Source organism: Botryllus schlosseri, chromosome 3 (assembly GCF_051294905.1).
Source record: "Botryllus schlosseri isolate E-star chromosome 3, Bs_hap1, whole genome shotgun sequence".
NCBI classification, from domain to species: domain Eukaryota; kingdom Metazoa; phylum Chordata; class Ascidiacea; order Stolidobranchia; family Styelidae; genus Botryllus; species Botryllus schlosseri.
Genome location: NC_137238.1, coordinates 18,924,468 through 18,939,683, shown reverse-complemented (window position 1 = coordinate 18,939,683; position 15,216 = coordinate 18,924,468). Strand labels below are relative to the sequence as shown.

The 15,216-nt window shown below is 39.9% G+C and overlaps 2 protein-coding genes across 2 annotated transcripts in view; one reads left to right on the top strand and one right to left on the bottom strand.

Moving 5' to 3' along the window:
- Positions 1–15,216, top strand: part of LOC145435942 (uncharacterized) — a 293,102-nt gene that overhangs the window by 248,452 nt on the left and 29,434 nt on the right. The gene's annotated exons all lie outside the window — the stretch shown is intronic.
- LOC145436512 (uncharacterized) lies at positions 2,507–7,720 on the bottom strand. Its single transcript, XM_080313876.1, has 3 exons — positions 7,399–7,720; positions 4,616–4,825; positions 2,507–2,604 (listed from the first exon to the last, which is right to left on the bottom strand). The coding sequence occupies exons 1-3, from the start codon at positions 7,526–7,528 to the stop codon at positions 2,507–2,509; spliced, it is 438 nt and encodes a 145-aa protein (XP_080170002.1). The 5' UTR covers positions 7,529–7,720.

Genomic DNA, 15,216 nt, shown 5'->3' with positions numbered 1-15,216 from the left:
GATATATCGCTGTTATCGGTACAGGCGCTATACTTATCGGTTTTATCGGTATCAGCTAAAAATGCCATATAGGTCGGGCTCTAGTCATGACGTATTTTTCACACAGTTTTATATCGTTAATGGTTTTATTCCACACATGTATACATACATGCATAGCCAGTGTATACAGATTTAACGCTGCCAGTCACATATTTAAGAATGGAACTATACGTCCAAAATTATACAAAGCCATCTCTTCAATATAGGTTTCGTAATAATGACAAAAACTCAGCGAACTCAGTACTCAGGGTGCCAAATGTATATTGCTACGAGTCTGAGTTGTCCACAGAGTCTAGAAGTCTATCGTTTACCAGTGTTGGGATGACTCGAGTCATGACTTGACTCGAGTCAGACTCGAGTCACTTTTTCGTATGACTTGACTTGACTCGAGTCACTTGGCTAAAATGACTTGACTTGACTCGGTCTATCAGAAATGTGGATTGACTCGTGACTCGGAGCAAAATTTACGAGTCAATTTCAAGTCATCAAGTAATCGGTGTCGATAAAAATCACTTTATCTTGCATATGTTCGGATTGTTCGCGAAACGCTGGTGTAACCCGTGAGAGCGACCAATCATTTAATGATCGTGCGTTTTACTGAGCCTCCATTGTTCTCTCACAAATAAATTGACCACAAACGAAGTGATCGAAGCTTACAGCTTACGTTGTCGTAAACTAGCATAGTGAAACAGTTTCTGTTCTCTGTTTTTACCTTAACCAAACCTCTTGTTTGATGTAAACTGAATTCGAATATAGTTTATATAGTCCTCAACCATTGGCGCAAGCTCGCATTGTATCATATCGATTTGTAAATGCGTAATGTATTGCATCTTATCAATTCATATCTATTCTCTATTTTTGCTGGTAACTATAAGCTGAGGTTTAGCAGTTCTACGTACATGTGAGCGATACAGCGCCTTCTTGCGTGTATATTGAACTCTATATTCGTTCATCGGTTCAAAATCAATGACCATTCAATCTGCATTTCAGATAGCTAGCAAAATTCAATGAGGTCATCATGTCTCATACTTCGAAAACGCAATTTGACTTGAATTATGACTTGACTCGTGACTTGACTTGACTTGACTCGACTTGACTCGAGTCACCTCCAAAAATCGAGTGACTTGACTCGACTCGAGTCACCTTTGAAAATCCATTGACTTGACTTGACTCGAGTCAAAATGTGCAATGACTCGAAATGACTCGTGACTCGAAGGCAGTGACTTGATCCCAACACTGTCGTTTACAGCACGGGCGGGCAACATTTACGGCCGCGGGCCGGACCTGGCACGTGACGGGATTTGGAGCGGCCCGCAGACAGTTTCCGGTCTTGCATAATAATGTGACGCGCAGTCACAGTATGCCGCAATCTCCCACTACTTGGTTACTACGCGAAATTATAGTACATGTAGGTTGTTCTTTGGTTCTTTGTTTTCTTTGTGTTCCAACAAAAGAAACATGGCCACGAAACTACTTGCTCTGTTCGGGTCTATTTGCGAGCAGACATTTTCGACCATGATCATTACCAACACAAAAATATGTTCCAATCTAACTAATGTCCACGTGTATTCTTTACTAAGGGTCTCTCGTTCGACATGCAGCCAGAGTTCAAAGAACTTGTTGACAACTTTGATCGACCACAGATGTGTCATTGACTTCAACAGCTATTGAATACTATTTTTGGTCTCCATACTTTAAACTTAAACTTGATAATAAATGCGATTTGTTCCTTGTATATGTGGATAAATACGCTATTAGTCTCTCGTTCGACACGCAGCCAGAGTTCAAAGAACTTGTTGACAACTCTGATCGACCACAGATGTGTCATTGACTTCAACAGCTATTGAATACTATTTTTGGTCTCCATACTTTAAACTTAAACTTGATAATAAATGCGATTTATTCCTTGTATATGTGGATAAATACGCTATTAGTCTCTCGTTCGACATGCAGCCAGAGTTCAAAGAACTTGTTGACAACTTTGATCGACCACAGATGTGTCATTGACTTCAACAGCTATTGAATACTATTTTTGGCCTCCATGCTTTAAACTTAAACTTGATAATAAATGCGATTTATTCCTTGTATATGTGGATAAATTCGCTATTAATGTGTCGATTCGGGAATCCAGCCGCCAAGTACATCATTTTTCCATATCAGGCCTGCCGATTGGAGAAGTTGCCCGTCCCTGGTTTACAGCAACGAAATTGATAAGCCGGTATGCCTTAATGCATGCAGACTAGGGCTATTGAAAAAATTCTTCCAGTGTTTTCGGCAATTTGAAAAAATTGTTAGGTTGGCTAAAGAAACCGCTGCACACCAAATTCATTCCAACTTGTAGACGTGAAGATACAGGAGTTTGAAACCTGGCAATTTATGAAATCATAGACGCAACTAATTTGAAAAAAATAAATAAATATTTTTTGAACAACCCTAATGGAAACCGCTTGTATTGACGTTCTTATTTTCAGAACAGGGTCGTAAATCCCTTGTGCGGTCGTGTTTCAGAAATGTCTCCCCAATGTGGTGGACCCCATCTACTTGAGTGAAGGAAACACGGTACAGCTGTAAATATAATAGCAAAATCGCAATATTCGGCAGGTAACTGAACCTCTTTGTCTTAGTCTGGATACGGGATGGAAACGAAAATGAGGCTGTCGATATAGAGGCAAAATATTACAAAGCGGGAAACAACATTATTTAATGGCTTAGCACCGCATGTGTTCGATTTTCAGGCAAGTTCATTTTTCAATCAAACTCGAAGCAGAAGCGAGCTCATGTTTCAGTAGTGCAGTTGTTTCATGCACCAGAACTTGTTACCGCAATCTGCCTATAATAGGCTTACCATACGTCCTCTTTTAGGAGGATTTGTCCTCTTTTTTGACTTTTTTGAAAGTGTTCTCGGAGGACGCCCTTTTGTTCTCTTTTTTGAGATTTTGTCCTCATTTTTGAAAATTTAGGTCAGATTCAGAGCAAATTGCGAGTGATATGCCGCAAATTAGCACAGAAGTGAAGCTCCGGCGGGTATTTCGGAGTGAAAAACTGTGATTATAGCTCTGAGCGAAAAGATGACCTTTTTTTTTAATTTTTTATTAGTCATCCACCTGGCAACGCGGAGAGAAAAACGGTAATTTGAGCTCTGAGCGGAAAAGATGACCTTTTTTTTTAGTCAACCGATCACAAAGTGGGAAAAATTCACCGGTTTTTGAGAATTCTTCTCCGGTTTTGCAAGTATGAAATTTCTGAAAAAGTGTCCTCTTTTTAGATTTCCAAAATATGGTAAGCCTGGCCTATAACTTATTGTTAGTGTGATAAAGTGATTAACCCAATTTTTCATGGACTCACCAAATCTTTCATTTATGTTATGGCGTTATTATGAAGTATGAAATTAGTTCATTCCTATGTATAGGCCTTTCCTTTTCAGTGATTCTATAGCTTAACGTAATTTAATCACATCTTATCTTTCACAACAATACCCCCGTTTCCCGATATTTTCTTAGCTATATAACAAAAAGTTCAAATTTCGGGCTCAACTCCCGAATTACCCGCCGGAAAGTTACTTGAGTACTAATTTCCTATATCTCAGTTGAATTTAAACCTACATTTAGCCAAAATTTTCAGAAACGAGGACATTTGGGCGTCCTCCAAGGACACTTTCAAAAATGTCAACAAAAAGAGGACAAATCCACTTAAAAGAGGACGTATGGTAACCCTATTTAATATGTCTTGGAAATCGCTTTCCGCGTTTACCTGAATACCAGCAATAACTACTTTGATAATATCTGCAAATAGCATGCATCAGGAAGATACAACGTTAGTTCGAGTGTGACGTAGGGCGATGGGGTGCAGATTCAGTCTATGCGAAATCGTCTCTGCTAGTGTTTCCTATAAGATAGACAACGGGAATCAAACTTTATCGATGTAGAAATGAAGTCCTGTGTCATATCAGCTGGTAAAATATCCCTAAAGTCGCGAACATTGACTCTTATAGGCGAGGGGAACATCAATGAGCTTATATTCCCGATTGTCTTTGCCTTTCACCGTGTACGCTAATTTGGAATTTCCTTCAAAATATAATGGGTGAAATTTTTGCGAAAAGGGAAGATTTCAAATTACATTTTAGCATATCGGACAAATAGAATACAGATTTTAAGTTTTACACATTGGAGTTTACATAATAAAAATAAAACATTTGGTCAGTCCAGGTGTATACCTTATCGCCTTATATTCGTGGAGTGTGTGTCCTCGCTTAATATTTTGATGATATATATATATACACCTTCTTTCCAAGTAAAGTAAAAGATTACGTTATCGGTAATAAGTGTAAGTATTTGACTTCATAGTAATTATTATTATTATTATCATCATTAATTTTGAAAATGAGAGAATGTGGCTCTTATCACCTTATTGGTCTGGTGCGCCACGGTAAAAATTTCGTATCACAAGTCACAAGTCATTTACCTACAAATGGCTTTTAAATTATCGCATTGCAGGCCAGGACAAACCCAACCAGAGGAGATAGAATTTCTGGCCGTACTGACTTCATAGTTATTAAGGATATGGACAAGATACTCACAGTTAGCATCTCCAATTGTCACCCATTCGCGCCCTTTAACAGCTACCCAGTGATTACCATGATACACTTCATGAATGAGTGACCTTGTACCGTTTTTCATTGGGCATATATCATCGAAACTACAAAGAGTTCGATTTTTGTCAAACTGCCTGCAAAATCCTTCGATGCTGTCCCACGTTAAAGTTGACTCGTAGTAATATAACCTCGGTCCTGCGAAAACAAATATAACGCAGTTACAGGTAATTGCACCTTGGCATCTTGGCATAAAATGATACACGCATGTTTGCTGAAACCCTCGATGTTGATATGTCAATTCGCCGAATAGTCATGTCCTTGTAATATTGTAAACTGAGCCCAGCGTTATACAGAGGCGCCCGAAATATATGCAAGTAACAATAATATTGACCTAATTCACTTTGAAAACGTTTCGCACTTCGCGCGGGCTAGCACATGAATGCATACTGAATTTTCATGACATAAATGTTATCGATTTTGATGCGTAGTAATATAAGTATTGAGTTCAACGTTAGTTACTCAGCTCGCTCCTATCGGACGACTGAAAAAGGTCAATGCTTCGTAAATTACATGTGGCGCGTTGGTCGAAAAGATTGCCCCGCCCTGTGTAGTAGGGCGATATGAAGAAGAAGAACCATCGAGGACAATTATGACCAATTATTATCCTGGGGAAAAGAGCCAAAGAAGCCATGCTCCCTACCGCGCAATACCTATCTACCTACTTACCGATTACCTGCCAAATAGATGTAAGCCATTGGCCAAATCTACTTTTAGAAGCGGATTAGCCTACTTCAGTGCTTTTACATCTTCTATTTTTTGCTTCCACTTTACTTCCACTTGACCCAGTTTTGAGTCGCCTGGAATATTGCTACTTCAACTTATAATTGATCAGAAATTTACAGCGTTACTTCTACTTATCTTTGAGTAGCAACGTTGAATACCTTGATCACCTCTGAAAGTTCAACATTCAGACGAATAAATAACTGGTTCTGGTGCCAATGGCTGGGTTGTTATGACTCGAGTACCAATTTTCGGTGACTCGACTTGACTCGAGTCATTTTTTCAAATGCGTTTATTGACTCGAATCGACCAGAGTCAATTTTTGTATTGACTCGACTTGTACTCGAGTCATTGGGCATGACTTGAACCAAGTCATATGACTCGAGACTATAACGGCCAAGGCAGACATTTCATTGCAACTTCGAAGAATAGTAAAGTCACCACATTCTTTGTATTTGGTCTGTCAGTCCTGATACTTGAAAAATAGGACCAGAAACTGTTAGGATGGAGGAAAATTGGGATATTATGAATGCGAGCCATTCTATATCACTCGAGCAGAGTTGAAAAAAGTGGGTTGGAATGGTTTGAACGAAAAACTGAACAGTGAACACGATGACTTGGACTCGGACTCGAGTGACAACACTATGACCCGGAATCGGACTCACGGACTTGAAATCGGACTTCACTCGGTGGTGAATTGGAAATGAGGTTAAAACCGCGAGGTCAAAAAGGTTGAGAACCCCAGAACTAGACTTCAAATCGATCTTTGATTAAGCAATTACTATATATCGACGATTTTAATCTGAATAACAAAAGGAATCTAGATAAGAAATAAGTCAATTCTGCTATATAAAGGAGCAGTGGTTCTAAAACGTTTTCAACACATTCCTTACTTGATGATAGTGACAAATTTCGCGATCCCGTATCGTCATATCAAAAAAATATCAAAATGAGCAATAAGAATGTTTGCAATGCCTACGCATAGTTTGATTACATGAAAAGTTGCGACTGTTGAGTAGAGTTACCATACGTCTTCATTTGGATTTGTCCTCTTTTTTGGCAATTCGTCCTGCTTTACAGCTTTTACAGCTAGGATAGGGTTACCATACGTTCTCTTTTTCGACTTTTTTGAAAGTGTCCTCGGAGGACACCTAGATGTCCTCTCTTTTGAGCATTTGTCCTTATTTTAGCCAACCAACGGAAAATTTCATAGAAAGCCTTTGATTCGGGATTTGAGCCGGAAATATGACCTTTTTTTGGGTCAACAGACGACAAAGTTATACCCTTTTTCAGTATTTGTTAATCTGAAAATTTTGAAAAAGTGTCCTCTTTTCAGATTTCCAAAATATGGTAACCCTACGCTAGGATAATGGACAGATTCGAGTGAAAATGGGCATAGATGACACTAAATAGCAAAGACGGAGCGGTAAATTAGGAGTTCGATCGAAAGTGACGACTTTTTTTAGTCAACTCACCTAATTTTACAGCAAAAATAGCGAAATCGGCAGTTTTCAGTTTTGAGCAACTAACTTTTCTGACTTGGTAAAAGTGTTCCCCTTTCCCGATTCCATAATATGGTAACTCTATACTGCTGAGAGACTTACAAAATCAGAAGCTCAGACTATGCACAAAGCAATAATTCTGTAATTATGAGTAGCGGGTAAATGGCGCAGAACGCGAAGGACTTTTCAGTTGGATAAGTTGTTAAAAATAATCACAGGCTATGTGATCACAGGCTATTACTGCTATTACCCCAGTTCAGCTATAACCACTCAGCTATAGTAAGCAATAGTGTGGGCCACGAGCCATTCAAACTAGGGACTTCTTCATGAGACAAATTATTTTCTCTACAGGTCACAGATGTTCGGCAAGAGAATGACTCAATTAATTACTTTTGGGCTACCACCCCCCTTCCAAGGTGGGCGTGCACCCAGTTTGAGAATACTTTAATACGACATGCTCGTTGCAGAGTATCGGGTATAGCTTACCGGCATCAACTTCCTCGTGTTTTGTTGCTGGTAGGTGGCTCTCTACTACGTATCCATTCCCACAGGCTGCCACAACTAACAATGCCAAAATATATCGGATGTACATTATCTCTAGACGAGAGCAAATCATGCCAATCAGATATTTGTGATTATATGTGAACACGAACACATGGTGTCACGTGATACCACAAGTGTAATTCACACACAAATTATTTTCCTATTCTACTCCACGCGCCTTATGGTTACCGGGAGATGTGTCAGTGGCTGGGGAAAAATGTGATATCGTGATTTTACAACCATTACAACTGATCGGCAAAATTGTAAAAAATCTTTGGACTTGGTTTTAGTCTTCCCAAATTAGGACCTAGTATTGTTGTGCTACTCAGAAAAATGTTTGATTCATGGAAAAGAACGATTTAACACCACAGGATATGTATTTATCATTTATAGCTGCGTCGAGCATAACTGTTAAGCTGCGCGGAAAATCTTCAGCCTAATCATCTCTCCATGGATCGTTTCAGGGGCGCAGTGACGAAAAAAGTCAGTGCATTGTTTACAGCCTGAATGGCTTTATATTCCAAGCACAATTCCCACGAACTAGTACAATATTCCCAGAAATATATCTATTTTTGATTTTACTATCGATATGTTCATTTCCTGCTTCCACTGCGATGTTAAGAGATGGGACGTTGGAATTGAAGAAATTTCATTTGAAAATGTACAGGACTATTCAAAATTACGATATTTCGTAGAAACGCGCACACGATGAAACCTATATGCTGACGTTGTATTGTTTGCCTAACACGAAAGTGAACAGAATCGCTATAAATTTCTGATAGTACAGAGGATAAATTGGCGAGGACTACATTGCAAATCCACTGGTTTCATATGCGTGTGCGTACCTTGCAGGGAGACAGGTACGAAATCAAGCGTGTGCTTTGCTACGTAGATCAGTCGTTAATGACTATCCTTTATTTCCGTTGTTTGTAGTTCTGCGTCGCTGGCCTCACTGACGCACCATGACGAATATGACTGAAATACGCAGCGCCGAAGATGTAGGCTCAACTGTATATTTATCATTCGCGTTGGTGTGTGAATAATGAATATACTTACCGACTTTTGTCATCCGTGTCGTGGTTGACCTGTACAGTGGTGGCCCTACGAATGGGGGGGCCCTGGGCGAGACTTCCCGGGGCCCCCCTATAAGTATGTAATCGTAACTTCTGGGGGATCCGCCCCCCAGACCCCCCTTTACATTATATTATTAGTATAAATATTTATCTATCACCACGTCAAGGTTTGTGCCAGGTGCTGGATTAGGCCATATCTACTGTTGCATGAGTGCAAGGTTATAGACTACATCCAAACTAAGTAATTCTACTGCATGCAAAGACGTGGGGATCATCGGAATATGGGACTTTTTTAAACAAATCCAGAGATTTGATGATCATTGACATATCTATACGAAATCATCTTCTTGATTGGTACACGGATTTCCACATTTATTCGCTATAATTCTTGAAAAAAGCGCTTAAACCAAAGAGGGGGGCCTTTCGACCAGGGGGGCCCCGAGCGACTGCCCACCTCGCCCACCCCAAAAGCCACCACTGGACCTGTATGTTCTTCATAAATCATATCCACATTATATGACTACTGCCTGATCGTCGCAGTTAATGTGACCGTCACGGTCATTTATTCATCATTGTTTACTGGATGCCGTGGGCGCGCATTGTTTTAATCAGACTACGCTGAATTCATTTGTACAAACGAATTGCATTAGTGGTTTAGAACCGTAAATCTCTAATAGAGAGTATATAAACTCTACGAGGAGCACAGCACATCAATATTTTAATGTATCACGCTTTGGGTTGAAAGTAATAGGAATAATGCAAGTTTATCATGTTTGTGACGCAAGCTATACGTCATTTTAGTGCATAGAGTGGGTCACGAATTGAATTCGATCAGAACTGCTTTGCAATATCTTATAGGATAGGGTTATCATATTTTGGAAATCAAAAACGACGACACTTTTTCAGAAATTTGAGACTTGCAAAACCGGAGAAGAATTCTCAAAAATCGGTGAATTTTTCCCACTTTGTGATCGGTTGACTAAAAAAAAGGTCAACTTTCACGCTCAGAGCCCAAAATACCGTTTCCGCCGAGGGGTTGACTAAAAAAAGGTCAACTTCTCGCTCAGAGCTTGAAATACCGCTTTTCCCTCCACATTGCCAGCCGGGGCGTCACTTCTGTGCTAATTTGCGGCATGTCACTCGCATTTTGCTCTAAATATGACCTAGATTTTCAAAAAAGAGGACAAAAGGGCGTCCTCCGAGGACACTTTCAAAAAAGTAAAAAAAGAGGACAAATCCTCTTAAAAGAGGACGTATGGTAACCCGATTACATTCAAAATGAACTTCACTAGTGGGAATGGCCACATATGTCACAATGCTGAAGTATGCTGACTTTTTAAATGTCACCAAATGTATCAACTTGAACAATCAAATGATATAATTATCTCAAGAAATAAATACCGTCCGTCGCTTTGTCCGCAATTTCGACGATGAATTGCAGGGGGATATAAAAATTATGCTTACGCCTTAACTGTCTAGGCTAGACCGGACAATGTTTTCGGCGTCCGACTATTGCCACATTGATATTGGTAAGAGTACAAAACGGGTTTCTATACTTGCTACCGATATTATCCCATAAACTTGTAATAGAGTAACCCACACCCTAATCGCGCGGATTTGGTTTTTATGATGCAATAAACGTATCGAATCAAGATTCCGTACGCCTATTAGATTATTTGCATTAGACAACGATGTAGCCTATTCTTTATATCAATTTCATTGATTGGTTGAATGAGCATAATTCCCGGACTACCTACATGTGAGTGTTTCGTTCTTGATGTTGTGAGTGTGTTTCGATCTTGATGTTGTGTGCTTGCGGGCCAAGCTCACTGCCGAGAGTCGCGAAATATTCACAAACGGAAAGCGGAATATTTCGAACAAACTTTTATAACAAAGCAATATTTTGAAATTGGCAAAGTGCATGCTCGTTTAGCGTTGAATTTTTTCTGCTGCCGGCGCCGTGCAGAAAGGGGTATGAAGTTGTAATGCAAGGACTTTCAACCAAAGATGTTATTATGGCGTGAAGAATTGTGATAAATGAAAAATGTTCACAGTGTGGAACCTACCAAGGTTCGTTTGTGAACGCGAGCCTCCAAATTTGTGAGGTTCACTTCACCATGGCCTGTTTTAGTAGGCCATGGGTTCACACACAGAACGCGAACGTAAACTTCACGTTCACACCATCCCTTTTCACTAGTGCACACTCATAAACTATTCCTGTGAACCGGTTTCAGTAAATCAATGACACCACCACAAAACATCTTAGATTGTGACTGATGTACTTGTACTATCGATCCACGGGGGCCTGGATGTGCCACTGATAAATCGCTTCTCAAAAGATTTGGTGTTCAAAACTTAGGAGACATGAGGAAGCTAGAAATTGCCAAGTTTGTGTATTAGTTCCATTGCGGTCAATGTCCCTCAAATTTTAACGACTTCACCTCGGAGACAAAAGCGCACAAGTACAGGACATACGCGTTAACGAAGAACAACTATACCATATGATCAGGATTGAATACAAGAAAACGCATTGCTCTATCAAGTATGCCGGACCCCAATTGTGGGACAGCATCTCGCCGGAGATCCGACAGTAGTCGAGCATGTCCGCATTCAAGTCGAAATACAAGCAATTTCTTCTAAATCAATACTAGCCAGTCTTCAGGATTACCGGACTACGACCTAACATCGACCTCGCCCTCCGCCGCACGCCACCTCATTTTGTCGGTTGCGTCTTATATTCTCTGCATTACTTTTCATTCAGTGTGCAACTGTGCATGCCTCTTATTTACTTCGCCTAGGCTAAGGTGGGTGTCTGATCTTAAAGGCTACTCCAAGTTGTTTCGACAACTTCCTATCTTCTCATTGTAGCGCAGTCTTGTGATGTTTTGAAACGATTAAAATGATAATAAACCTGATTGATTGATTGAACTTATACATTGCCTGACACTGACATACAATGAAATTACGTGATCTGTGCCAACCGGTTATATAGTTGTGCGAATTATTTCATGACGATATGTTCAGTTCATATGTGCTTTCGGAAAAATATCTGCTTCATTAATTAATTCTTCGCGGAGGTCTCAACTTCGCCATATCATTTGCTACCGAGAAGAGGTCGGCTATGGTGCTATTTTTTACGTACAAAGCGTTCTCTTTGGCGTTGTCACCAACGGAAAAATATTTAGTGTGTATAGTGTGGTGACTACCTCCTGGTGGTCGCAAACTGGCTTAAGTGTCCTAATAATGAATTTAGGGTGGAGTGAAAATGACTTTTTTTTTCAAATCTAAAAAAGGCCTTCCTCAATCCTGACAAACGACCTAAAACTTCAATAAAAAGTGACTTCAGGGTGTTGCCCCCATTTTCCAGCCGGCAACCCCCCAATTTCTGTGCGTGGGGGGGTAAAATGGCCCATCTCGGCAACCGCTGGTCGTAGAGTCATGATATATAGCTCAAAATCTGCGGAAGCATCATGTTGCTATCTGTCTTAAGAAGAAAGTTTTCTCTATTGTGAACACAAAATGAGTTATAGCCAAAAAACAATATATACGCACATTTTTGTTGAAATTCAGCATTTATTCTGACGAATTGTGATCTGTCATTAGTTTTTTTTAAAGAAAGGTAACACACTGACAATACCGAATATTGAGCCCATATTACAAATATATTCACAACACAGTCCTTTTAAAATCGGTTCAAAACATTATAATGAAACACTCACATTTAACGACTTATTGAAAATGCATTCTTTTGTCAAGTTTTTTCATCAGTTTACGAGACTTAATTTTTCGGCGAATGAGGCCATCTCGTCTTTGAAATCCCGAAACTTGTGCTGATGCTTCTGTTACGAGCTTTACATGTCGTTCCACTGTTTGATTGTGGCATGCATGAAACAAAATCAGAGGCTTCTCGCGGCATTCTTCCAACTCTGCATCAGTTAAGTGCTCAATCGCTGGAGGAAGTTGTTGATATAAGGTTCAATATCAACCAACTCGTGGTATGCCTTTGCTTCCAAGTTCAACTTTGGGACACAGAATAAACGAACAGGACCGCAGTTCGATTGGTTGGAACTGCTATGACTCTCAATGTCCAGAAGTGAATTTTATTCAGCGGCATGTTTTCGAATCGCCAGCACCTTGGTCACACCCAATTGGAAAAAAACTTCGTAGAAGTGCATCTTGTTGGCCAGTTACTCAATTCAAAAAGCTCTCGCCACCACTTATTGCCTTTCCAAAGCTCCCATCGGAAATTGTTAGTGACTTAAGGACCAGTTATATGCTTATAAATGTGCTGGGCAATTATTCAAGGAAATGCTGATGATGATCTGGCTTGGAGGTTGGACCACCAGTTGCGCATTCAAGATGCCTAACTTTAGGATGCAGTGCAGAGTTTTACGGTATTATGTAACAGTTGATGAACCGCCTTTGAACCTAGAGATTCTGGTTCGTTTTTGCCTTGAAGTATATTTTCCGACTTGGTTTGAGATCAAGGGAAACAAACATATAACACATGGACCCAGAAACATCTTCAACTTGATTCAACAGGTTTTGAATTTCTCTGACCGAAACGTTCGAAAAATTGCTTTGAATGTGGTGATAAGAAACGGTTATTCCGCACACCCCGAAAATATTATGATTGCAATGCTGGTAGATGATAATGAAGACATACGAAATAAGGGTGTGACCAAGGTGCTTGCGTTTCGAAAACATGCCGCTGAATAAAATTCACTTGTGGACATTGAAAGTTATAGCAGTTCCAACCAATTGAACTGGGGTCCTATTCGTTTATTCTGTGTCCCAAAGCCAAGGCATACCACGAGTTGGTTGATATTGAACCTTATCAACAACTTCCTCTAACGATTGAGCACTTAACTGATGCAGAGTTGGAAGAATGCCGCGAGAAGCCTATGATTTTGTTTCATCCATGCCACAATCAAACAGTGGAACGACATGTAAAGCTCGTAACAGAAGCATCAGCACAAGTTTCGGGATTTCAAAGACGAGATGGCCTCTCAATTGCCAAAAAATTAAGTCTCGTAAACTGATGAAAAAATTTGACACAAAAATGCATTTTCAATAAGCCGTTAAATGTGGGTGTTTCATTCATCATCATCATTGGTTTATTAGCAATTTTATCAGTTCAATACACCACAAAAAATGCGATACAGTGAATAGACAGGAAGATGTCGAAGCGACTTGGATTTGTCAATGGAATCGGACACCCACCTTGGCCTAGGCGTAGTAAAAAGGAGGCATGCACACTGAATGAAAGTAAAGAATACAGTATAGAAAAAGAAAGCGACAAGAAATAGGGCGGCATGTCATGGGAAGCGAGATCGATAGGTCAGTCGTGGTCCGGTTCATTATGATGTTTTGAACCGATTTTAAAAGGACTGTGTTGTGAATATATTTGTATTATGGGCCCAATATTCGGTATTGCCAGTGTGTTACTTTTAGTTTCAAAAAAACTGATGACAGATCGCAATTCGTCAGAATAAATGCTGAATTTCAACGAAAATGTGCGTATATATTGTTTTTTGGCTATAACTCATTTTGTGTTCACAATAGAGAAAACTTTCTTCTTAAGACAGATAGAAACATGATGCTTCCGCAGATTTTGAGCTATATATCATGACTCTACGACCAGCGGTTGCCGAGATGGGCCATTTACCCCCCCACGCGCAGAAATTGGGGGGTTGCCGGCTGGAAAATGGGGGCAACACCCTGAAGTCACTTTTTATGGAAGTTTTAGGTCATTTGTCAGGATTGAGGAAGGCCTTTTTTTGATTTGAAAAAAAAGTCATTTTCACTCTACCCTAGGCTACTGCTACAAACATATTGGACTTGGCCTATATCAGATATTTCTTAAACTATGAACCGGTGATGCGATTGTACTAAGTACCCTCGGGTCTAGAGCAAATATTGGGGATAGTGGCTTTTTGTTTACTCTGTTATCGATTCTTCATCAGCCTTACCGCACTAAACATCGCGGGAGCGGCTCAATGAGGAGTAGGCCTACCATCTAATTATACAGCGGAGACATGATAAGCAATTTGATTCGTAAATTGGCAGTAAATTCTAGGATTACTAAATTTTAGAATCTGCCTCATCTACTTCAACAGGTATATGCTATATAGCAGGGGTGGGTAAACTGCGGCTCGCGAGTAGGGCTGGGCAAAATCGAGTACCTGACTGATTCGATTCTGAATCACGTATTACGCTTCGAGTCGAGTATCACGCGTTATGACGTCAAACGAGAATGTAATATGTCAAAGTTCAAATATGTAGGGGAGATGTGGTACCGATGGATCAAAATTTGCAAAATGATTTCTGTCCCTCAAATCTTCAGCTGAGAATAGCGGATCTTTCGCTGTCTCAACGCTCTGATACAAGCTCTAACTATAGCCCACATTTACATGGAAATCCTCCTTTTCAAAAAATATTTATAAACGTTTAAAATTTGTTGCTCGAACGTATCATCGGTCCCCACCCGGTGGGTCCAATGGCGCACGACCATGGGACCTATAACACATACGCTCAAAACTCAATTTTTCAACTTTTTTTTGTTGTGTACTATAATCTAAGCTACAGCATGACTATGAAGAATGTTTCGTCGCCACTTACAAGAATAAAATAGATTATATCAACTCAAATGTTGGGATGAAATAACGTTTTGATTTCCGCCGAAACT